The sequence below is a fragment of the Montipora foliosa genome, chromosome 1, assembly GCF_036669935.1.
Source record: "Montipora foliosa isolate CH-2021 chromosome 1, ASM3666993v2, whole genome shotgun sequence".
Classification (NCBI taxonomy): domain Eukaryota; kingdom Metazoa; phylum Cnidaria; class Anthozoa; order Scleractinia; family Acroporidae; genus Montipora; species Montipora foliosa.
In genome coordinates this window covers 19,517,524-19,542,999 of record NC_090869.1, presented here as the reverse complement: position 1 = coordinate 19,542,999, position 25,476 = coordinate 19,517,524, and the positions used below count along the sequence as shown (strand labels likewise).

The window sequence follows — 25,476 nt, the reverse complement described above, 5'->3', positions numbered from 1 at the left end:
GTGAGGGATTATAGGGGCATTGAAGCGCTTTTGAACAACCATCTGTCCCCTAGGGGTGGTGCATTTGACTGACTTTGACTTTGGGTCCCATCCCCATGTGGGGCAAGAGTAGAACTGGGAGCAAGCACTGGCATTCAAATTTCTAAAGATGCAGGAAAGCGTGAGAAAGGTAAAGCCTGGTTTTCACTAGCAACGCAAACGCAACCGCAAGCACAAATGCAAGCATAAGAGCGCTTATTTCACCATAAAAACAGGGTTGACACAAGCATAAGCACAAGCGCAAGTACAAGCATTAGGATCAAACTTTTTCCTTTTCCTTGTGCTTGCGATTATGCTTGTGTTCGCTTGCGTTGTTTGAAAACGAAATGCAGCAAAAGCACAAGAAAATTTGCTACGTCTGGCCAATTAAAGCACTCCTTCCAGATTATCCATGTCTGAGTATTCGAACAAAATGGCAGATGCTGTGGTTGTTATTTAATGCTTATGTCAACGTTCGTTTTCACTAGCATAAGCTACTTGTGCTTGCGTCCCTAGTGAAAACCAGAATTAAGAGCCGAGGGGGGGGGGGAGAGGGGGGGGAGATACTCTCTTACATACGCAATATAGGTATGTGCCGCCCGATAGGGTGGGGGTTTTTGAGGTGCTCACGGTATCCTTTTTGGTATTTTTGGTATTGTGATCCTTTGATATTCCTTGATATGGTCTATTAAAACTGTACAACACGCCTGAATACACGTTTTCAAGTTTAACAAAGTGATTTTAAAGGGACCTTTATAGCTTGTATGGGCCTTAAAGAGGGCATAGAATCTCGATTTTCTACCCTTAAATAGGGTCAGGATTTGAGAACCTTGGCTGCACACACCTATCCTAAATTGTCTGGAATACCCCCATCCCCCTCCCAAGGGGGATAAGAGTTGCTTTAATCCACGCATTTTATTCTTTAATTTCACCATCCACTGAAAATGATATTCAATCTGAATTACTGGGTTCCTTAAACTGGACTTGAACCAGGCAAATTTAGTATGTGAGATAAGCAGCGTAATGATAATTTCACTTTGAACCTTGCAAACAGTTTTGTAATCAGATGGTATTGAGCAATAATGAAATATGGGTGCTTTGCCCTTATTTAATAGTTGAATAAAAAGTGTAGAACATTGAAATTTTTTACCCAAAGTATGGGGGCATTTGATCTCAATTTTTTGGGGGGGTCTTTATGCTTTTTGACCAGGGTCTATGTCAAACCCCCCACCCTTCCCCGGGACCTTGGGGGTGGGGGTTTCAATTGACTGGTGCATAAACAAGGATAGTCCGGTGATTATAAAAAATGTTGATAAATGCATACCTCTCTTTCTTCATATTTAGCCGTACTTGGTCTTAAAACCTTTGACTGACAAAACTTGCACACAATCCACTTGCCATTTTTTCCATCTTCCATAAGATAATCCATTTTTAGCAACTGAAATACTGCCTAAAAAGTTCAGAATCATGGGTCCTTACGATTACTCAAACAGACAGGCGTTTCTTTACTAACACTGAGTGAACCTGGGACCTAAGCGACATACGTGACATACGTAAATTTGTTTCGCAATGTCATTACGTGGTTTGTTATTTTTAGATGACATTTGCATTTTGCTTGGTCACTGAAAAAGGGAGTTGGAGAACCAATCAGGAACCCTTTGCTGAATGACGTCCATGAAGATGGAATAGATTTATTTAGCAGGTGAATGACTGATACAAGTTAGAATTCTAAGTTTTGAATTTGATGTGATCTCGATTACTGTACATGAGCAATGACCACAGTCTTATCTCAAGACATACCAGAAAGCGAAAATCGAAGGTATGGCGTCAAGTTTACCTGATATTTTTTATGGAGTAATTGTAAAAGTGTTATGTTGTCGTCTAAAGTCCATGATCGCAATTATTATTATATTCCTAGCCTCGTCGATTCTTCCATTAATCCAACTAGTACTGTCGGGTTGCGAAGGAGATGTTCATGGAAGCCAACTTCCCAGAGGTTGCTAGAAGCCGCAGAAGAACGAATTTTTAAGTGTGAGCTCTTAATTAATATGTTGTTTTTAAGGTGCAAAAATACTAATTGTCGGATAGGTAGCAGGTCAACAACATCTGTCTGAGTCTTACTCATCAACACACCAATCGCTGCTGTTATTAAATATGAAATCTTTCTATTTAACCTTAAGTGAGAGTGATCATACCTATAAGTTTAATAATATGAAAACTTTAACGCAACTTAACGTAAAATATTTACACACATTTACATAATAAGCTTATAAAAAATGAAGATTGATCTTAGGATAAAAATTATTTGTTTCTAATAACTAGTGTGCACCACTTATCACCTCCTTTTTTAGTGAATACTTCTTTCCCATTTGATTATTTTTTAAATAATCCCTTGTGAATCCTGGAGGATAATTGAGGATATCTTAAAGGTTGCTCTGTGAATTCGCAAGTTTTCTTGAAGGATCGGATCTTTTCAAGTTGTTTAAAGAAAATGCAGCCTTGTGGATTTTGGAATCTCTGAGATACAGAGTTGACGTATGTTAAAAAAAGCCCTGGAAATGGTCTTTCAAAAATGGTCTGTTACATGCAAAACTGCTCAGAGACCTTTTGAAGAGCTTTTTTTAAGATGCAACAATATTCAAACCCTGCACTAGGCACTTTGCAGATGTAATATTTGACACTCTTTCCAGATTTTGTTTTTATTTTCTTCTAAATCAATCAAGGACCCCATGGTAACTGAGTGCAGCATATAATATTCTTCTTAAACTTGCAAGCTTGTGAAAGTAATAACGGTTTGAATTTGACATTTAACCCACCCCATAGTTGCATTAGCATCACCAGTCAAAGAACAAGAACGATTTCATTGTGTTGTACTGGACATTTGATTTGCTCGCTCTGAAAATGTTGGAATCTATTGTTTCAGTTCTTCCCGCTGATTGGTTTTCATTATCAGGGTGGTCCTAGTTTCAGTGAATGCACTGTAAAGTCAGCAGCATTTCTACAGTAGTTGTCTGAGATTTCAAATCAATTCCTTCTATTTTACTATTTTGTTTGACAGATATTACTGTTCCTTATGAAGGCAAGTATGTACCTTTGGATGGTGGGGAAAAGATATGGACTGTGAAATTTAATCCTCAAGGGAAGAAAGTCCCCTTGGTGATGGTGCATGGCTTTGGAGGGGGTATTGCTCTCTGGGCCATGAGCATTGATGCCCTTGCTAAGAAGAGACCCGTCTATGTATTTGATGTGTTGGGATTTGGACGTAGCTCTCGTCCTAAGTTCAGCACAGATGCCTTACAAGCAGAGGAGGAGTTTGTGGCCTCCATTGAGCAGTGGCGGCACCAAGTGGGCTTGGAGAATTTTGTCCTCCTGGGACATAGCTTTGGTGGCTACCTGGCAAGTGCATATACCTTGAGACATCCCTCCAGAGTTAAACATCTTGTGCTGGTGGATTCCTGGGGTTTTAAAGAAAAGCCAGAAGAGTTCGAATTTAACATTCCATTGTGGGTTAGGGCTTTAGCCGCAGTGATGAGCCCATTCAATCCACTAGCAGGATTAAGAGCTGCTGGTCCATGGGGTATGTTTAAGGCTGATTTGTGGATAACCATACTTAATGAATATATTACACATATTAATGAACTTTATTTAAGTGTCAACTGTGTTTAGCATTAGGTCACTAATGTGGGACACTGTCCCAAAATAAAATCAAAGTCGTAGGTTGGTTTTTGAGGAAAGGGGAAAACCAGAGTACAGTACTTGGAGAAAAAGCTCTTGGAACCAACAAATTCAAACAAGTCTAGGAATCGAACCTGGTCCACATTGTTGGGAGGCAATTGCTCTCACCACTGTGCCATCCCTTCTCTGATGTCAGATACACCTGTATTTAATGATGAAAAGGTCAAGGAACTGGGTGTTTACCCTATAGCTAGATTTAAGAGTTTGTGAGAGGATTGAATCAAAGTGAATGTGTGATGATTTCAGCAAGACATCTGCTACCTAAAATACAGTTGAACCTAAATTTAACAAACTTCCATAAAACAAAGCGTCAGCATAAAAGAATGTTAAATTTTATGTTAATGATCTAATTTTTGAACCCACTTAAAGTTCCTCATTAAGCCAACTTAATTTCTAACTGAATGAAAGTTCAACTGCTTTAGGATTCAAGCATTAGTTGTATGATGTACCTTTATCAAGGCTGCTCATGTCATCTTTAAACCACACCTACACCTTTTTTTTTTAATGAGGGCAAAAATATTATTGTTATTATTGAAGCCAGATACAGGCCCTGATTTCAACTTTTATGTTTCAAAGTGGGGGCAGTCATCTTCTTTAACCCACTGACTCCCAGGATGCCCTCAGTTGCTGAGTAAAATCGTCTGGCATTAGACAGAGTAGAATTTGTTGATTCTGACTCCGGGTAGTTTATGGGTTAATGGAGGGGGCGTAGTTTTTGACTGGTTAACCCACTGACTGGGCCAGGGCACCCTAGGATACCCGCAATTGTCAAGTCAAATCGTCTCGCGTTAGACACAAAATCTGTTAAGTCTCACTCCCCAGAGTCAATGGATTAATTAAATATGACGTTAAATTTATCTTGTTTTCTCTTAAATTGCAGGTCCCTCTCTAGTTCAGAAATTCAGACCTGACTTTCAGGGGAGGTTTTCACGCCTTTTACCAGATGATGCAGTTTTCAATTACATTTACCACTGTAATGCACAGAAACCAAGGTATGTCCTTCAATTTTTTTTTCCTCAAGAATAGTGTTTTGGAGTTGTGGATTTAACAGCTTTTGGCTTTGATGGCTGTCTGATCAATTCAGGCAGGCATTGCCAGCAGCTGTTAAATGTTTGGACACACTATTAATCTTTAGTATAATTTTCAGCGGTGAATATAAGAATTTTAAATTAGTGTTATATTCACCACGCTACCAGGTGGTGGCGCGGCTGCCAAGCCAATCAAGCACGTTTTGTGCTTTTTTATCTTGTTTTAGCCCATTGTTTTGCACTTTCTTGATATTCACCACTGAAAATTACACTAAAACAATTATTCACCTCAGGCTCAGTAAATACTGGGGAATATTTACCTCGACTACGTCTCGGTAAATATTCACCAATATTCACTTCGCCTTCAGCAAATAATTGTTAAATATAATCCTTGTAGACAAAAAAGTCATATAAGTCCCAAGGTGGTTTTATAAAGGATTATTAAATTTTGAGGAGGTGGGTTGCTAGAGAGAAATAGCTTTAAAGGTAGAACACACACAAGTTTTGTGTGTTTCGTCTTGAAAGGATCAAGAACAGTCCTTTTCTGGACTGCACTCATGGGTTTCATTTCAGCAACAATTACCACCTTTTTATTCTTTGGTAAAATTAATACTCAGTTGAACTGATCGTAAAATGCAGACTTTACCTTACACCTTCAAGGGTGTTCAGTCTACTGCGCCACTTACATGTATTGCTCAGATACAACAAGGAGGCAATAATGTTATTATTATTGCCTACTGCATTATTTTTTCTGACAACCATGAAACAGAGCTACCTGGAGGAATCCCTTTTGGTGTAGTTTGACGTCAGGGATATTATGTTTAGGAAATTAACTGCACTATACATTTGCATGCTGCTCACAAAAAGCCATTGGCATATCAATAATAATATCATTATTATTATTATCATTATTATTATGTGTCTCTCTCTCAGTTGCTTACCTACACCGTAATGTTTTGGATCATCAGGGCAATGGGCGTTTTTATACTAGGGACGAATTATCCGTCTGGACAAACTTGGTCAAACATTTGTTCTTCATCTGATTATGCGTCACTAGTATAAAGACGGGCACAAGACGCATTATCCGTTTAGATGAACTATCTTTCATTGTGCATCTTCAATGATTTAAAAACTCATCAATGCAAATTTTATTGGTCGGGGTGTAATCAACCTGAAGGTACTGTTTCCTGCACAAAATGAAACTTTCCAAATCTTATAAACTTTAATTTTTTTATTTAATTAATACAAAATCTTACCAGTATTTTTTGGTATCATGGTAATGTAACGTTTCATAAAATTTGTTGTAATTTTGCTCTGTGTTTTTACAGTGGTGAAAATGCTTTCAAGAATATGAGTGCAATGCTTGTCTGGGCCAAGTTTCCAATGATTGACAGAATTGCACATGTTGACAGAAACATTCCGATGACAATGATCCATGGTCAAGAATCGTGGATGAGTCATGAACCCAGCTATCAAACAAAGTATCTACGAAGTAACAGTTATGTCAAAATAGAGGTAATTTCAGATGCTGGACATCATGTCTATGCTGACCAGCCAGATGACTTCAACTTTGTTGTTGACAGAATTTGTCAAAAGGAGGACAAAAAATTGGTACGGCTTCCGAGTGAAACTAGTGTTTAAAGTGGTAGATTTGATGCCATACTGGAGTGGAAATAAGAAGTTTGCAATTGGAGGAGATTGTATCCACTAAGTTTCAAATCTGTCCTTCATTTTATACCAATACAAAATCTTACTTCAATAGTGATTTCGTTGTCAATGTTATTTAATCAAAATTTCTTTTGAGCATTGTCTAGATCATGTATTGTAATGTGAGTAGATAGTGTAAAGTAGTGATATAACACTCTTCTGGTATATGCCATGGAATCTTTTTCTCTTCTCTCTAACGTAGTCTGAAGGTTTGTGCATTTAGAAGGAAACAAATGATTGATAGGATGTTCCATGGTATCCCACTGGTCAGAATATTTTTCATCTCTTTTATGTAAATAGCAAGCATGATTACTGGTTGTTGTAAAAATGGTCTTTTATAATTCCTCTTTTACTGTGATGTACAGTGTTGAAGTATACAAAGACACTATTTCAGTAACTCTTAACGAACAGTGTAAAAATACAGAATTCTGAACAGTCAATGTTAGTAAGAAATTTTCGAGACTGTTTACTTTTCTGAGACAATTCTTTTAGCCTTTTATGTGTCAGGTTTTTGGAATTTTAGTTAAAATAGGTATCCTTATTAAATGGGCTGTGACACAAAATTGAGCCAAGTTCATTGACTGGAAAGTGGCAACCAAATCAAGCGAAACAACAAAATAACTACGTAGAAAATTGAAGGAAGGTTTAAATAAAACAGCAAATACAAAAGGATGGGCAAAATTGAAAAAGATGAAATGGATTGTGATTTGGGTTTTTGAACACTGTTCTGCTTATCAGTTTTTCAAGTTTGTAACTTTAATTATGTATTCTTGGCAGACACTTTTTTCGTCGCGAAGCTTTGGTTTGTGTTGTTTAAAAGTAATAATTAATTCTGAGTCAAAGGGAATCTCCACTTCTATAAAAGAATAACGTTTAATCACAGGAAATAACCTTTACAGTCAATTCAGTCTAAGGTATTTTCAAAGAAATTGTTTGTATCCGAAGTAAATCAGTTTTAGAATCGCCTGTTTGGTTTTCAAATTTCGCGGGCGCCGGGTTGCCCTATTGTTATTAGACAAAAGCTCTTTGGGTCAGAACAATAGAGCAACGGTAACACGTCACAATTATTCAAGATGGCTGTGCCCACAAAATGTAAAAGTGAAAATAAGCCATTTTAAAATTCACTTTTCTTGATATAAACACAGTTTTAAAAACAAATTTCGAACAAATTTGTCTATAAACATGATTTCCTTCGGTTTAAACGTATTTTGTAGTAAGAGTGGAGGTTCCCTCTAACATTAGATCGGAGGACGGAGCATGCGCATAAGGTTTCGAGGCCGAAATTTTTCGAAGTGCGCATGCTCAAAACGGAAAACTCGTACTCCGTCTCGTACTCCTGGTCGTCCTCGAGGTCCCTATTAAGTTGTATAGCGAGAAGGGGCGAGTAAATACAGTAAAACGACACAAAATGAACTGCACTGCCGTGACACATCCCCATAGCCCATAGCTTTTGAGTGGACATGGATGTTGTTAACCTTTTCACCCCTGAACTTACCGCCATCTGTAAAAACTGTGACTGTCACTATTAGGAGGGAAAGGGTATCAAAACATCATGAAAGTGAAAGCAAAAACATGAGATGTATTTATTTTATTGATATTTAATGAGAACCTGTGTTGAGATTGAGAGCAATTTTTGCTTTGTTTTATCGTGTTATGTTTGTCCGTTTTATGGAAAACTCGTATAAAAGAATTGTACGTGTAGATATTTAAGTATACGAGTTCTGTCATTAAGGATGATCTGAAATAAAAGAAGAAAAACTGAAAAAATGGGCATCTCCTTTCGAAATATTGGTAAATGCAACTGATATTACTTCACTGTTTGATCAGCCTTTCACTTGTCGTTTGTTAATTTAATATCCTATATCAACCATGTAAGATCAAGAAACAGATACTTTTTGCTACATCTATCTACGACATTTAACCGTTCCGCGCGGTTGGCCGACGGAAACTGAGGAACTTACAAACTAAGTAAGCGAAACAAAGTTTGCTTTTATCTGAAAAGGTGATTTGAACGCTCGCATTTTCAGGTCGATAAAATTCTTGGTCAGTTTGATAGTCAGTCCTATAAGTTGGTATACTGGGGGCATGAATACCTGAAGACATGGTATTTTTCTTTAAAATTGACGCACGGGCTTGTTAATGTAGACAGCAATACTGTACCCCGTATTCCATCCACGGGCAGAAATACAAGATCTAATACTATATGTTATCAAATATACAGTGAGTAGATGTAGAACATCAACTTTTCAGAAATCCTTTCTTATAAGATCTACACGCATATGGAACACTCTCGCCGATGAACTTGAACTCAGTATGGACAGTCTCTATTCTTTTAAAGCTATCATGAAATGCTAAATATCCTCCCTTGCCAACTACGATGTTGATAACCCCCGTTCATTCCAAACTGTATGTCTCAAGTGTAATCGTTCTCGAAGTCTTGTCTCGCCCATCGCGCATGTTGTATGTAATTGTACCTATTTTTTTTACAAGTATATTTTAATAGTTTTTTTTTCTCTCAGGGCCCGCAGTAATTGGCTACCAGCTGTTGCGGTGTCCCTGTCACTACATATAGATTGTTTTGTATTTTTCAGGTATGCAGCGGAAAGTTAATAAATCCTGAAATAAATAAATATGTAACCCGGTTATCTTTGGAAATTTTTGAAAACAAGTTCGCAACGTGGTATTCGGTGGAAGTCCAAAAGCAAGTGGGAAGTGAGTTAACTTTGAATGAAGATATGAATGTCTCTTCAAAGCTATCGGTTTTGAAAGTTTATTTTCCGCCAGACCCCAGGAAAGGGTTCATGTCTCAGTTAAAAGATCGATGGGAAAACGGAAACAAAGGGTGTACAGTGTAGTTGCTGGAAGAGAGGTTAACCATGCACTGTTGAGCTAATAATGAGACCGATATCACCAGGAAGAGTATACAATTCATCTGCAAAAAGAAGCATGTTTAAGATGTAAATATCGAATGATTCTTTTCCCAGTTCAAATATATACTTTTATCATATCTACATCCTCAATGGACTTATCATAAATTGACCATCTCCCAGTTGTCGTCTGCAAACAGCAACTCCTGTATGAGCACCACGTAAGCTTTGGTTTTGACGCGGAGTCTGGCAATGTTGAAGAGTTTGCCGTCTGACCTCTTCCGGACGTAGACACCTGTACAGTCTACAAAGGCATACTGGAGCAACATCGAGAAGAAAATCCCGAACAGGGTTGAAGCAATAAGAAGATCCACACAATAGGAGTTCCGTAAGAGTGGAGTTTTATGAAGGTTTATTGGACGCGATTGATAACTGATCAAAACTTTGAACTTACACGCGTGATTGTTTTTTAAGATCAAGTTGCAATCATTGGAGATAGAATTACAATGTTTATGATGTGCGTAGGGCATAGTGTTACAGGACACAGCCCTGCTTTACTCCACTGCTCACTGGGAAGGCATTGGAGGTGGCCCCATCGAAGCAGACCGTACTCTGCATGTCCTGGTGAAAGGAGGTGATGAGCGCCAGCAGCTTTGGAGGGCAGCCAATCTTCTGGAGCATCTTGAAGAACCCGCTTCTGCTCATCAAGTCAAAGCTTTGGTGAGGTCCATGAAGGCGAGAAACAATGGCTGCTGCTGCTCTCGACACTTCTCCCGCAGCTGCAGGAGGGAGAAGATCATGTCCACTGTGGACCTCCCGGCTCTGAAGCCACACTGTGACTCGGGAAGGCAGAAGGTAGAGCTAGACTTGCGAAGCAAGGCTCTGCAGGCGGGTCAAGGTGACCCGAGCGAAGACTTTGCAAACGATGCTCAGAAGAGAGATGCCGCGATAGTTGTTGCAATCACTACGGTCACCCTTGATCTTGTTCAGGGTGACTATATTGGCATGCTCCCAGCACACAGCTGAGTACAGGCAGAGGAGCTCATGAAGCGGTTGCAGGATGGTTTGCTTCCTGTGCTTCAAAACTTCCGGCGGGATACCGTCCTTCCCCAGTGCCTTGCCACAGGCGAGACCGTCGATGGCTATGCTGAGCTCTTCCAGTGTCGGCGTGTTGTCAAGCTCCTCTATGACTGGCAACCCAGGCAGTGCTTTGAGGGCAGTGTCTGTGACGATGTTCTGGGTTGAGTAGAGCTAGAGATATTATGCTCTGCATGCTCTGATCAGTGATGACCTCGCCAGTCTTTGATTTGAGCGGGGCTGCTTTGACGCTCGTAGGGCCGGTGGCAGTTTTGATGCTCTGTATTACGCTGTATACCTGTAGGACATATGTAATGACATAATATGTATTGGGGACATAATAATTCCCCATACATGACGTATCTACGCTGCTGGGCTTGCTCGAAGGGCGTCGCGTGTGCTTGGGGAAGGGTTCTGTTTGTGAGGCAGCATCGCTTTCCTCTTGGCCTCCGTGACTGGCTGCATTTCAGATTTTTTGTTTAGGACTGAATTTTAATATATTGAATGTATCGAATGTGAGCTATTGCTACAAATTAACTTGGATTGCATGGTTCATTGAGCTGTTTGCAGCTGCTGTGATTGGTCGAAGTAATTGCTGCCGCAGCGAGGGAGCCTGAAGCGAACGAACGAAGCAGCTCTCACATCGGGAGAAGAACACGTTTTTCTTCGAAACACAAGGGATTCAGGTCAAAGGCGCAAGGAATTGTGATTATACGCGAATGGAGGAATTGAGATGCGCAGTATGATCTTGTTAGACAGAAGTGCTGTTTTCATTTCGCTCGTATCCTCAAACTAAAGACAGTTTCACTGTCATGCACGCAACAAAAAAGGAAAACTTGGAAACAAGTCTGTGCGGTTCATCGTTTCTGAGTTATTTGTCGAAGCATTTCACGCAACATTATAGAGTTTTGTATCGGCGTCGACAAAACCAGGATCGGATCACGGATCGGATCATCGGAAAAAAAATCAAGTCCAACAACGAATAAAAAATAAAAGTGAAAAACTGAAATATGTTAAATGAAACTTGAGAAATGTTGCGTGACAAACCCAAAATAAAGTCTGTGACAAAACGGAGCGCAGGCCTCGCTGGAAGTCAGTTTGTCTCAAACCCTCACATCTGTGTTGAGGAGTGTTGTATACGTATCATTTCATCAGTTAGCTATTATTTCTTTTTAATAGAATCTCACGTGCTACTTTTCCTTTATTCAATATTATTTAGCACACGCGGTGAGGTATGCGATTTATGTAGTGGAATATTAGTTTCTTTTAGTCTATGAGCTTGTTAGTAAATTCTTCTTTACTTCAATTGCATTTCTTACACGCTAAGCAAATTTAAATTCCACGAGCATATTGAACTAATGATCAAACAATGAGGTGCGGTGACCAGATCGAGTGCTCAGGGGTCGGGTCCTGGCCTAGGGGACATTGTGGTGTGTTCTTGGGCAAGACACTTTACTCTCACGGTGCCTCTCTCTACCCACGTCTATAAATGGGTACCGGCGACAAGCATCCCATCCAGATGAGAGTAGGGAGAGTAGTCGCTTCATTCTACCGAAGCCGGGGATAGACTCCGGCGTGTTGGGCCACTGGCTCGTAAGCAGAATTTACCTTTCACGAACCTTTTACCCACCCCCAATGCAACCAACCAAGGTCCCCTTGTTTTTTAGTGGTGACTCAGGGCCATTTTGTTCAGGACATTTCTTGGCAAAATTACATTTTTACATGTACGTTTTATCTCAGGAATTGATCAATTTTAATTGATCAATTTTAATTGATCCTTTTGGTTCTGTCAATCAATCATAACACGCACATTAAAAATGTGCGTGTTATGATTGATTGACAGATCAAAATGTGCAATAAAATGTGCGTGTTATGATTGATTGACAGATCCAAATTACCCATAAGAGGTGGCTTGAAACACGAACATTATAAGCAGGTTCGCATATCCCTGATACTTAAACAACAACAACGCTAAAATCTATATAGTAGAGGTAATTTCAGTGGGTGAAACGTGGGGACTTCCGGTCAATTAGATATTTTTATCAAAGCACATTTGTTGTGGAAGTCGCGTGACGTAACAACATAATTTTTCGCCGGTTTTGCATAAACATGGAGAGCTGGGGAAATTGATGCGAGAAATTCAACCGATAAGATGGAGGAAACGGGAACTCCAGGGTATGCCCAGATTAATTAAAACAAAGATAAAACAAAACTGGTGACTTCTGCTTTGATGTTTAGCCGAAATGAACTGAAATTTTACCGTTCGCATTTCAGGAGCGCCAGTGATGCCGATCAAGAACGAGGGAACTGGTTTTCTAGTTGGTTTACTTGGTGTCCGACTTCAGAAAGATTACTGGAATTGGCAGAGTTACAGATTCTGAAAAGTACGATTGATTGATTTATCCAAGTGTTTATAGTATTCCACGTGCAGTAAGATTTCATGTTGTTGTTTTAATTTGCCGGCATTTGAACGAACGTCAAAAAAAAGAGGTTTTATACCGACGATGTGACTGAAGTACGTCAGCTTCTTTGTTTAAATCATTTGCATCTTTTCATCGTTGTCGAGAGATTCTTTCGGGAAAATCGTAGTGAAGAGGTAAACTTAAGTTACCGTGGACCAAAGTTCATTTCGTGTTTGTGTCGCGTGTGAACGACGATTGCTATTAATGATAGATCAAGGCTCATTCACGATCGTATTGATGTTTTGTCATTTAATAAGGTCAGGTAAGTTAACTGCACAAAGATCAGTCTGTCCAGTACTGCACTTAGTTCTGGCCAGGATTAAACGATAAGTTCTTTCCCTCCCGAAGGGTTTTGACAACTTAAGCGATCTCTTGCGATTTTAAAATGCCCTTGATTTAGGATGACATAATCAAGAAATCTTGAAGCAGAGCCAACAAGCTTCTTAAAAGTGACACAAACAAACGAAACGAGACCACACAGGGCTTGGTGAACCGCACGTAACCCAAGCTCAGGATGAGCCCCCCCCAAAAAAGGAGAAACTTAAAGAAGGTGTTATGTTCCTAATTTTAAGGTGGGTAAAACCAGTTTCACCTTCTCCTTATTATAAGGGTTCTAACTACTATACTGTATCATGTAACAGCAATGTTATGTATAGGTAATCACATGATTTTGAGTGCAATTTGCAATAAATAATCACAAGTAAAATTTTTTTCAAAGACAACCAAAAATGCACAAGCCCGTTGGGCGAATGCAATTTGTAGTCTTCGAAAAAATTTACAAGTGCTTATTTATTCCAAATTGCACGAGAAAAATCATGTGATTACTTATTAATAATATACATGAAGAATTTGTAGATGGTTAAGCAGAAGAAACGCATGCGTATCATGAAATCAGAGGGAAAAATTGCACCATAAATTGCGCCATCCAGGGAGTGCGCTTGATTTGAAAACAAAAGATTTGACTGGGCAGACCCTATTGTTTATTAGCCAATCATAATCCAGAATTTGATGTGTCATTTTCACTGGTATTACACTTTTTGCACTGTGTTACACTTGAACTGCACTGCTCTCAGCCAAATTATCAGAATCTAGTAATTTTTTCATGTATATTATTAGGTACCAAATAAAACACCAATGATTGCTTAACAAAATGTGCCCACTATTGTTATGTAATAGGTTACTATGACAACATGAAATCTCTCCAAAAACAAAAAAATTAAGGTAGCTCTGAATTGGCTCTCATTATTTTTTAAAACTTTGCCTATAGTACTATCTCATGTTGCCATGGTAGCCCATTATGCCACAATAGTGGGTGCATTTTGTTAAGCAATAATAATAATTTGGTGATCCATATGGTACCATAACATTGCTATTACCCGATACAGTGTTGTAATGACAACCCTTCTAATGAGAAGGTCTCTTAAAAGTAATGAAATGATTCCAGCCACATTAAGGGGGGTTGCTGTTAACTACCAAATCGTTGCTATGGACCCCTTCATATAGTCATTTCTTGAGTTCCTTTGACTCTACAGTTATCCTTTTTCGCAAAGTGTGTTCTTATCTGGTTTGTAGCCTGCAAAGCAATTATGAAGTATTATTACAAAAAATGATGGGACAGTTCCCATCCAGTGAAAAACCACCTGTTCCTTTTGTTTCCTGATAGCTTTTACATGTTTTTCACTAAAACCCATGGCAGAGGATTGGGACTAATTGTGCATATGCCTTCTGATTGAAGTGATGTCAGATTTCCATTGAAAAAGTAATGTGTGGTTCATAGAACCATCCATGAAACCTTTGTGTAAGGCTCTTTGACTAAAAAGCTTCCTTAGCAACCATTGTCTTTCTGTAGTTAAGTGCCACCCCCTTAAGGAATTTTATTTTCCTGATTGGTTGCCACCCATACTCTCAGTGAACTCCATGACAAGTCAATAAAAGGAAAGCTTGCACAAAAGCGTACAGTACTAGTGTAATGATAAAACTGTTTTGTGCATCAGTGCCTTTTTTGTATTTTCCTGTCAGAAATCCAATCTTACTATGAAAGTGAATTTGTACACTTGGGAAATGAGCACAGGATTTGGACCTTAAAATTTAACCCAAGAGCCAGAAACACACCCCTGGTCTTGATTCATGGATTTGGAGGTGGTGCTGCTTTATGGGCAATGAATGTGGACAGCCTATCTCAAAACAGGACTGTGTATGCATTTGATGTACTGGGATTTGGTCGGAGCTCACGGCCACTGTTAAGTAGCGACCCAGGAGAAGCTGAGGAACAGTTTGTGGACTCTGTTGAACAGTGGCGAGAAAAGATTGGTTTGGACAAGTTTGTTCTTTTGGGTCATAGCTTTGGAGGTTACTTGGCAAGTTCGTATGCAATAAAATATCCATCTAGAGTGAAACATCTAATTCTTGCGGATCCATGGGGATTTCCCGTGAAACCTTTCGAGAGTAACACCAACAGACACATCCCGGTGTGGGTAAAATTTTTAGGAGCTGTTCTGAGTCCTTTTAATCCACTGGCAGGTTTACGGGCTGCTGGACCTTGGGGTATGTACTGCCACATCCATGCATTAATATTTTGGATAGAGGATGATTTACCTTCACGTTTACCATATACAATGGGAAGGGTTAACAACAGCTATTACATTGTCCGACACGTGGGTTCATAATTCTGTTGAAATTACTCATAAAAGTGTCTCCTTCTTCCTTGATAATTTGAGACAGTGCCATAGAAGGCTGTGTTCTTATTTAGAATGTTTGCAATGCTGCCACAGACTCAACAGGAAGAATTGCAGACCAGAACAAAGTGGTCTTTCAACAGGTCTCAAATAGCAACCAAAATAGAGACTGCTTTTCAGAGAACCAAATAATAAAAATGGGAAGTAGTAGTGTGACCAAAATGAGAATAATAATAATTGAAATAAAGGTTTATTGTGGTTAATACATGCATGTTATAACTGGAAAACATGTAGTAGCCTTATCAAGATCAGCTAGTTTAACTATTATTGGCAATCTCCCTTCCTGAGTTTCAAGAAGTGTGCAACCTTGAATCATATGTTGATGAATTAATTAAAGCTCTTCCTTTTTTGTGTTTATACTTAATGATGTTAGTGCTGTCAGACAAATTCTTGAATCCAGAAATTCACATGTATCAGTGTGGTGCTATGAAAACCAGCTTTTAATCCACCGAGAAATAGGGTTACATTGGATTATCTCTAATAGTATTACAGTAGCTGTTTCCATTTGGACAAATAGTACATTCTATTCACTTAGTCTTGTAATAGAATGTTATGTCAAGAAACTCAAGAAGGTGCAGAATTAACTTTGTTTGTGCAGCATTCTCACAAATTCAAAGAAAATTATTCAACCATACCATGCCAGCTGTTTTGAAAGATTTGTTGTCTGTCCTTCAAAAACCATCTTTTGATTTTGGTTTAGACGTAACAATGTGCTAGTACAGTAGAAGGGTGTAAAGGGCTTGCACCATCATACTCGTATGAATTATCTTGCAAATTTAGCGTAATACATGATCATGACATTCTAGTAGGGGAATCGTTTTATATCCCCTTACGAAAAAAAGAATCTAGTCAGCACAGTTTTTTCCACAGAGCAGAAGGCATATGGAACAGCGTAGAAAATAATTTAAAGTAGTCGCCTAGCTGTTAGAGCTTTCAAAAAAATAGCCAAAAGCCAACAAATATAGAAACCTACTTTGATGGATGCCTTTGATCTCTACATGATTTGTATAGTGCCTCAAGTTGTCTCATAGTTTTACAGTTACTGTAATCTTAGTTTTTAAATCTCAGGTCAAGAATATTTATTACTTAGTTTTATTGGTTTAATTTAATTTATTCCATTTTCACTGCAATTACATAAAAAAAAGTTAATATATGCATTGCAAAATAATAATAATAATATTAATAATGATAATCACATTACTAAAAATCAAGTATTAGTAACAGTGCAGTGGGGAAGACTAGAAGGGAACTGATGAACCATACGTGCCCGTCAACCCATTGTGAAAAGAAAATGTATGAATATATAAAAGCTCAATTATTTCACCAGCAATTTTTTAACTAACTATTATATATATAAACTAACTAACTAACTAAACTGTAACTACATTGTAACTAATTTGCTAACTGCTGATTTTAGCCCAATTGGTATAGGGGTGCTCATGGTTGAAGGCCTTATCTTTATAAAAAGTAGTGAATAATCTCTTAAAAGAAGAAACACTAGAGGTGGCAGTCCTCACTTCATTGAGCAAATTGTTCCATAAATACAGGATCCTGTTAAAAATGTTCCCTTAAAAAGTTTCGTCCTAACTTTATTAATTTTCAGTTTATCACTAGAGTGTGACCTTAATCTCTCATCTGAACAAAATTGAAAATACGAATTAAGTGAAGAGTTAAAATGCTCGCACTCAGTTTTTGAAAGGTCGAGAGGTCTTGAATTCTCTGGGGTAAACCAGTGGTAACAGGTTGAGACGTTTTAGGCACTCATTATAGCAAAAATGGGGTAACATAAGCCTAGTCGCATGTCGTTGCACCCCTTCTATTCTTTTTATCGAAGTAACTGATTTTGGGCTCCACATTTCAGAGGTGTACTTGAGGTGAGAATGTACCGTACTAGAGTCACATAGAAGGATCTCAGAGGTGGTAATAAAATTTTGCTCACACTGATAGTGCGATGAATGAAACCCAGCATTTTGGTAGCCTTGTTCACCTTGGCGTAGAGTGATCACTAAAGCTAGCTTTATCTGACATAAGTATCCCAAGATCGCATTGGGGTCCCACCCTGCTAAGAATGTTTCCTCCCATTTTGTAGTTATAAAATTATGGGGTTGCACTTCCTTGTTACTGTGCAGAGTATCATAATATGTTATTAACGTTTTTAACATAATTCAATTTGTAAATTAGCATTAAAAAGCCCATTGGGGAAATTATAATATGTTATTAATTTTATTTAGGTATAGTATCTTCAAGCTTCCACATTTGCTCATTTCGTTAATTAAGGGCATAAAACTGGCAGGAGTACTAGTACAAAGCTAGACAGTTGAAGTTAAGCCAACAAAACTTGACTTGCATGTGGTATCACCCCCATGATTTAAATATACATATGTTACAGGGGTGTTACTAACCACAGGAACAGAACAGGACAGAATATACCGGAATATGCCAGGATGAGGCGGAATGGCATCGGAGTGAGACAGAATAAACAAGAATGGTACTGGAATATACCGAAACGAGCCGGAATGACACCGGAATGAGGTGGAATGACACACAAATAAAGCTGAATATGCCGAAACAAGGCGGAATGTCAACAGAATAAGGCAGAATAAACCAGAAGGACACCAGAATCAAGCTGATTAGCGTGGACCAGAATGAAAAGGAACAAAAAGTAATTTTTATCATTCTAGACTGTGAATGAATTAGTGTTGCAGAACAGAGAGACTGACAGAAAAAAAAAGTTTACATTAAAGGGAAAGTAACAAGGCTTGGAACGAGTCACGATGTTCTCACAATTCTTCATGTAAATATATTATCAACAATCAATGTTTTTTCTGTGCTTCGGGCTTTTTTGTTCAAACAAGGAAACACTGCGTTCAGGTTCGCTGGCATTATTGCCAACAATCGGGAAGAGAAAAAGAGTCTTCCGGCGGTTTGTGCGAATCTATTTCTGTGTATTTCCATCACGTGTGGGTTGTGGGAAGCAGGCAAGCAGCAATGGTAATTAGTTTGTGCTCCGCTGAACTTGATTGTGATTGGTCAATACACAATTGACCTGTCAGATTGATATAAAAATGTTCACGGGTTTTCTGACTCGCACAGTGAAAGCCGCCTCCGAGATCCATAGACAAACACAATTAGAAGAACATTCTGTTTCTCTTGCTACTGTATTTGTTCACAAAAAAATTATTACCTCCACAACAAATAATTATTCATTTAGCGACGGATATACCTGTCAAATTTTTCTCGTGATCGAAGTGTTCCAAATGTGACAAAAGGCAAAAACACATGCAATTCCCTGAGGGAATCACGTGACAACAACAAAAGCTGACTGAAACTACCGAAAATCGGTCGGCGCTAACTAAAACACCAAATTTGGGCATTTTCAGGTTCATTCCAGTATATTCCGCTTTATTTGGTTGTCATTCCGCCTCATGCCGGTGTCATTCCGGCTCGTCGCGGTATATTCCAGCACCATACTTGTTCATTTCGTTTCATTCCAGTGTTATTCCGCCTCATTCCAGCACATTTCGGGTTATTCCGGTACATTCCGTTCCGTTCCATTCCATTCCGTTCCTGTGTTTAGTAACACCCTATGTTATAGGCACATAAGGCAAGTGTCTGTGCCACTGTCCTATGCCTTAAGCCCATTAATGCCTGAACTGCCCCTCCCCCCCTTTCCCCATTGACAAGTCAAATTGTCTGACATTAGCCAGAGTAAAAGGTATCAAGTCTCACTCCTAGGAGTCAATGGGTTATTGTCTGCAGTCTGAGTGAATTATCTGATTCGCATATGAATTAATTGGCCTAGAAAATTATTCTTTTAACAGGTCCATCACTTGTGCGGCAATTCAGACCTGACTTTCAAAGGAAGTTTTCCAGCATGCTTTCAGACGATGCCATTTTTAATTACATTTACCACTGCAATGCTCAAGAACCAAGGTGAGCCAGTGTTATTGACATTACCATAATGTTAATTTAATTTTATTATCATTATAAAAGACAAGGTTAGTTGATTTGAACTGTCATCAATTTGTCCTCCAGCACAAAGCAATCTTTTTGACATCTAAGCAAGGTATATTATTATTTATTGGGGCAGCAGGGACAGGAAGAAAACACCTTTAAATGGGTACGTCAAGAGTAAGAGCACATGGCAAGTATTTCATTATGCACAGAAATTTTGCCATCTGTTTGTTTTTTACGAGAGGGAAAAAAAGAGCCCAGAAAACCTCTTGAAGTAAAGAGGAAACTCAACCCATGTGACCATGAGTTTGGAAGTCCAACCACAGATACATGATATTGGTGGAGAGCTCTCCCCATAAACATGGCACATGCCCCACTTTCCTGCAACTGGTACACATAGGAATCTTGACCGGGCTGATTTTGGGGGATGTTGCCAATGCACAATTCATAGAAACCGCTTAGAAGTTAATGGTGAGCCTCTCTTTTTGCAGTGGGGAGACAGCTTTTAAGAATATGACCATACCTTATGGATGGGCCAGACATCCTATGATTTACAGAATTACCAGCATTGACAGAAACATTCCTATGACCATGATATATGGATCTCGATCATGGATCGACAGCAGCTCAGGTCAAGAAACAAAGGAAAGACGCATAGGATGCGAAGTTGATATTGTGGTGGTAACTGGTGCAGGACACCATGTGTACGTTGACAAGCCTCAACAATTCAACGAGTTAGTCCAGAGTGTGTGCCAAAAAGAAGATGAAAGTAGCACAGAACATGCAGCTGATTAAATCCAACTAGGACCATCATAATAATTATTATTGTCAGTGTCATGTTTCAAGTCTAAAGAAGTTTGAACTACAACATTAATGTCTGAGGCAACCTACCAAAGGGCATGAGATTAATGATTATTTATAAGAATTAGGCATTCAACTACTCCATAAACATTTCATGATTTGTCTAAAGAAAGCTTAATCACCAAGTTTGAATAGCCTTGAGATTCAGCTTATGTTAGATATAGTTGGTACAAATTAATTGCCACATGAAAGCTGGAGAAATTAGAAACACAGTACTAGTAGCTTTATGGTACCATTGTGGCATAAACCATTGTAGGAATTGAACAAACTGCAGATAGCAAAATTGCACCAATCTTTAGACTACTGCTAGCATCCTATTTGCTTAGTTTGTTTAAATGTGACGCAAAATCTAGGAGCAAGATAAATGGCAGTGTGATGAAGCAGTCCATATTAAAGAAATACTGCCATTTATAAATAATTATGTGGGGTGAGAGGTGCTTCATTCCTTTCAAATTTCATGTGGTCATTTATTAATTGAGCACCCTTTTGCTGCATGCTGTTTTAATGTGAGAATGTAGATCTAGTCTATTCACTACTTGCACAAATTATCCCATAAGACACTTTTTTTACCCCCCAAAAATTTTGCATAATCATTGTTTTCAAGTACTCCTGGGACATGAAGATGTCCTGAGGGAAATCAAAAACAATGCTTATGCAAATTTCTGGGGGGGGGGGGGGGGGTTAAAGAGGTGCATTATGGGATTTGTGCAAGTAGTGAATGGAAAATAACCAAGAGTTAATTTATTTTTAAGAAGGGGACTCCTTGATCAATTGCCTGTCAGATTTCAATTTGGTTCCAAAAACAGCCCGTGACATGTTCATTTTTTTTTCTATACTAATTAACATATCATACCATTTCAAAGTTTTTAGAAGTAATAATATAAATTACTGGCTTTTTAAGGGGTCTTTTTATTACAAATTCACCTGCAATTTCAAAATGATCAATGGTAAACTCTTATTTCATTGTGTCTGCATGCATGGCTTACCGTACCTGCAATATTTATTATTTGAAACATGTACATTTTTATGCTATAAATTGCTGGTTAGGGTTAGGGTTACGGTTAGGGTTCTTTGATTTTTTTGTGAGTATCTGTATGTCGTGAAGAGATATTTAATTTTTCTAAAGGGAAAAAAAAGGGAAATAAATCAGAAACCTCCAATAGTAGTGTTCAAATACACTCAAATTGTGTCAGTGGTTTTATTTTGAATGTTTCAGAAAAATTATTTGAGCTAGAACTGTCAGTGGATGCTTATATCATAATAAAAAGCCTTAAGGATAAGTGGTATGAACACACACTTGATAGTGTAACGGTGAAAACGATGAGGTTAAACTATTGTGGGACATGTGGACCCGCCACTGTCCATTCCAGGTGATCTGGTGACGTAACTCGGAGGACTGGGGAGAACAATTTTAATGCCGTATCCCACAACCGCGCGCGGCCTTATTTTGGAATTCAACATGGGGGAAGCAAGGTTAGATCTCGTCGGGTCTACTTGAATGTTCATTCAGTAACAGGAAATGTGGTAGACACGGAATGATCTGTTGAGTTTTGGCCATGGAAATACTGCTGGGAGTTTGGAAACAACAACTAAGGCCGCGCGCAGTTGCGGGATACGGACTTTAATTTTTTCTCCCCGGTCCTCCAAATTACGTCACCAGATCACCTGGTTATGTTTGCGGATATTGTGATGTAAGCTGTTGCGTAAGCCATTGTTTCCCAGAGGCCCTTGGGACATGCCATGTGTTCGCAGCCATATTGCTCGATGAAACGTGCTGTTGTTGCGTTCGGTTCTGCCTCATAGTCGATTACTTAGCTAACATTACATGGTGTCAGAAGCGGTGACCGACAATGACGTCCTTCCGAGTTCAGCTTCCGGAATTTCGACTTGAGCCATCCAGAGGACTGGCCTAAATGGAGCCGACGTTTTGACCTCTTTCAACAAGCATCAGGCCTTGTGAAAGAAGAGGAAGAAAGCCAGATCAACACTTTGATCTACGCCGTGGCCGACAAAGCCGATGATATCCTCAACTCCTTCAAGTTATCAACTTCTCAACTGAAACAGTATCACACTGTAACACGCGCGCGCCAAATTCAACCGACGCCGACAAGAGGAAGGTGAGACAGTTGATAGTTTCGTCACGCTTTGGCCGAACATTGCGCCTTTGGGACACTTCAGGACGAATTGATTAGGGACCGGATCGTTGTTGGATTACTTGACTCTAAACTCGCCGAAAAACTTCAACTTTACTCCGAGCTTACGCTTACGCGAAAGCGATGCATCAGGCCCGACAAAGCTAAGCCGTGAAGAGACAGCAAACCCTGATGAAAAACGACTTTAAAGAACCCGCCGAGATGGACGCTGTCAACTTTAAGAAGCTGTCAAAATCAAAAGACTTCAAGAATCAAGTTAAAGATTCCCCAGCAGCGAGACGCTGTGAATACTGTGGAAAAACCCCAGGACATATTCGACAAAACTGCCCAGCCAAGGAAACAACTTGCCACAAGTGCTCAAAGAGAGGTCACTGGACAATCGTTTGCAAGTCTTCGAAAACAGTTGGCTCGGTTGAAGAAGAAGACTACGCCTTCTTAGGAGCAGTTGGAACCTAGGCAGGCGAAAACATCTGGTCAGTATAGCTCTCCTTGAACAACTCCCCTGTTTCCTTCAAGATAGGTACTGGGGCGGATGTGACGATAATCCCTGAGAGTATTTATAATTCACTGCATCCTTCCCCAACTCTGATCAAATCAAGCAAGACTTTGTTTGGCCCAGCAGATACAGCCCTCCCTACCCATGGCTACTTTATGGGAAAAATCCCTCATGGTGAAAAGGCTACAGACCAGGAAATATTTGTTGTGACCGGAGCCCGGCAAGCCCACCTCGATCGCCCAGCGATAGAGCCACTCCGACTTGTTGGGATGATAAATGCCATTGAGGTAAACAAAGATTACAAAGCACAGTTTCCAAAACTGTTCACTGGACTCGGAAAACTAGACGGACCTGACTATGTCATAAAACTGAAGCCAGATGCCAAGCCATTCGCTCTTACCACACCCAGGAGAGTGCCTGTTCCCCTCCTTTCGAACGTCAAAGGAGAACTCGCCCGGATGGAGCAAATGCACATCATTTCCAAAGTTGATGAACCAACAGAATGGTGCGCGGGGATGGTCGTAGTCCCCAAGGCTAACGACAAAGTTCGAATCTTGGTAGATCTAACAAGGCTAAACTGAAAAGTCTTTAGGGAATTCCACCCCTTACCCTGTGTTGACCAGACACTAGCTCAACTAGCTGGAGCGAAAGTATTTAGCACGCTAGACGCAAATTCAGGGTTCTGGCAAATTGGCTTGTCACCAGAGTCGTCCAAGCTCACCACCTTCATCACGCCATTCGGCCGGTTTTGCTTTAATCGTGTACCATTTGGAATAAGTTCGGCGCCCGAACACTTTCAAAAGCGAATCTCACAGGTCCTGGAAGGAAAAGAAGGATCTCTGTGCCAGATGGATGATATCCTGGTCTTCGGTAAATGCTTCAAAGATCACGATGAGCATCTGAAAGAAACTCAATGCAATCTACAGGAGGCTAACCTTACCTTTTAAATGAAGAAAAGTGTGAATTCGCCAAACCATCTGTAGAATTCTTAGGCACCATTGTCAATGTCGAGGGCATACAAGTTGACCCCAAGAAAGTGGAAGCTATTACTAAGATGGCAGCCCCTAAAGACCCATCAGAACTGAGAAGGTTCCTTGGAATCGTTAATCAGCTGAGCAAATTCCAGCCCCATACAGCTGAGCTCACCAAACCACTAAGAGATCTCCTGAGCACCAAGAAACACTGGACATGGGGTGAAATTTAGCAACAGGGCTTTTCTTCTGTCAAAAACAGCCTCACTTCCACTTCTACCCTTGCCCTCTATGATGGAAGCCGTCAGACAATACTCTCTACAGATGCATCTTCTTATGGCCTGGGGGCGGGTCTACTGCAATGATGACCAATGGCGCCCAGTCGCTTACGCCTCAAGAGCTATGAGTCCTACAGAACAGCGCTGTGCCCAAATTGAGAAGGAAGCATTGGGCATAACTTGGGAAAGTGAACGCTTTGCAGATTATCTCATTGGACTCAAGTTTCACACCGAGACGGACCACAAGCCACTAGTCCCTTTGTTCAGTACCAAGAACCTCGACGAACTTCCAGCCAGGGTACATCGTTTCAGGATGCGTATGATGCCATTCTCCTACAGCATCTCACATGTACCTGGGAAAAACCTGTGTACCGCTGACACACTATCCCGTGCGCTTCTCGTAAAAGCTCTGAACCAGCAGGAAGAGAAGCTGGAAAATCATGTTATGGCCTATGTTGACTCGGTTATCAGATACCTGCCCGCAACGGTGGATCAACTGGAAGAGCTGAGGTGCCAACAAAAGGAAGATGAAGTTACAAAGCAGATCATGGAGTATTCCTCGACCCAATGGACCGAGAGATCTCAACTCGCTGGACCGTGGAAACCATACTGGCAAGAGAGAATGAATTGACAATACAACAAGGCTTACTGATGAAGGGCAATCGTCTTGTCATCCCTGTGTCCACGCGACTAGATGTCCTGGAGAGAGTTCATGAAGCCCATCAGGTATTAACAAATGCAGAGAGAGGGCAAAAACCTCAGTATGGTGACCAGGTCTGAGCAGACAACTGGAGGAAGTGGTTAAGATGTCCAACCTGCATAAAACAGCATGTTAACGCAGCGGAGCCAGCGATTCCTTCTGAACTCGCTGACTGGCCTTGGCAGAAACTTGCCGCTGACTTATTTGAGCTGAAAAATCAACAGTACCTACTTGCCATTGACTACTTCTCTCGATATGTTGAGGTAGCTAAGCTGTCCCGCACTACTTCACCTAACATAATAGTGCACCTCAAGTCCATGTTTGCGCGACACAGCATCCCAGACCAGCTACCGTCAGACAATGGCCCGCAGTTCTCAGCGAACACATTTGCCAAGTTTCAAGATAAGTTAGGATTCACGCACATTACGTCAAGC

At 39.9% G+C, this 25,476-nt stretch overlaps 3 protein-coding genes across 3 annotated transcripts in view; 2 read left to right on the top strand and 1 right to left on the bottom strand.

The window, feature by feature from the left end:
• LOC137975820 (guanine nucleotide exchange factor MSS4-like) overlaps nt 1-1,533 on the bottom strand; it is a 2,981-nt gene extending 1,448 nt beyond the window's left edge. Inside the window, exon 1 of the mRNA XM_068823018.1 lies at nt 1,343-1,533. Coding sequence (XP_068679119.1) covers nt 1,343-1,447 — 105 coding nt within the window. The 5' untranslated portion in view covers nt 1,448-1,533. The remainder of the gene's footprint in view (nt 1-1,342) is intronic.
• A 139-nt stretch (nt 1,534-1,672) lies between these two features.
• On the top strand, nt 1,673-8,258 carry LOC137992240 (1-acylglycerol-3-phosphate O-acyltransferase ABHD5-like). Its single transcript, XM_068837455.1, has 5 exons — nt 1,673-1,837; nt 1,937-2,049; nt 3,077-3,595; nt 4,634-4,745; nt 6,110-8,258. The coding sequence occupies exons 1-5, from the start codon at nt 1,791-1,793 to the stop codon at nt 6,420-6,422; spliced, it is 1,104 nt and encodes a 367-aa protein (XP_068693556.1). The 5' UTR covers nt 1,673-1,790; the 3' UTR covers nt 6,423-8,258.
• A 4,099-nt stretch (nt 8,259-12,357) lies between these two features.
• On the top strand, nt 12,358-21,724 carry LOC137992233 (1-acylglycerol-3-phosphate O-acyltransferase ABHD5-like). The gene is made up of 5 exons (XM_068837442.1): nt 12,358-12,607; nt 12,707-12,816; nt 14,914-15,438; nt 19,451-19,562; nt 20,075-21,724. The coding sequence occupies exons 1-5, from the start codon at nt 12,585-12,587 to the stop codon at nt 20,376-20,378; spliced, it is 1,074 nt and encodes a 357-aa protein (XP_068693543.1). The 5' UTR covers nt 12,358-12,584; the 3' UTR covers nt 20,379-21,724.
• The last annotated feature ends 3,752 nt before the right edge of the window (nt 21,725-25,476 follow it).

Coding starts and splice junctions, on each gene's coding strand:
- LOC137992233 (XM_068837442.1), top strand. CDS start 12,585: ATGGAGGAAACGGGAACTCCAGG. Junction 15,439..19,450: donor ACGGGCTGCTGGACCTTGGG/GTATGTACTGCC, acceptor TTCTTTTAACAG/GTCCATCACTTGTGCGGCAA. Junction 19,563..20,074: donor TGCAATGCTCAAGAACCAAG/GTGAGCCAGTGT, acceptor CTCTTTTTGCAG/TGGGGAGACAGCTTTTAAGA.
- LOC137992240 (XM_068837455.1), top strand. CDS start 1,791: ATGACCACAGTCTTATCTCAAGACATACCAGAAAGCGAAAATCGAAG. Junction 1,838..1,936: donor CCAGAAAGCGAAAATCGAAG/GTATGGCGTCAA, acceptor TTATATTCCTAG/CCTCGTCGATTCTTCCATTA. Junction 2,050..3,076: donor AGAAGAACGAATTTTTAAGT/GTGAGCTCTTAA, acceptor TTTGTTTGACAG/ATATTACTGTTCCTTATGAA.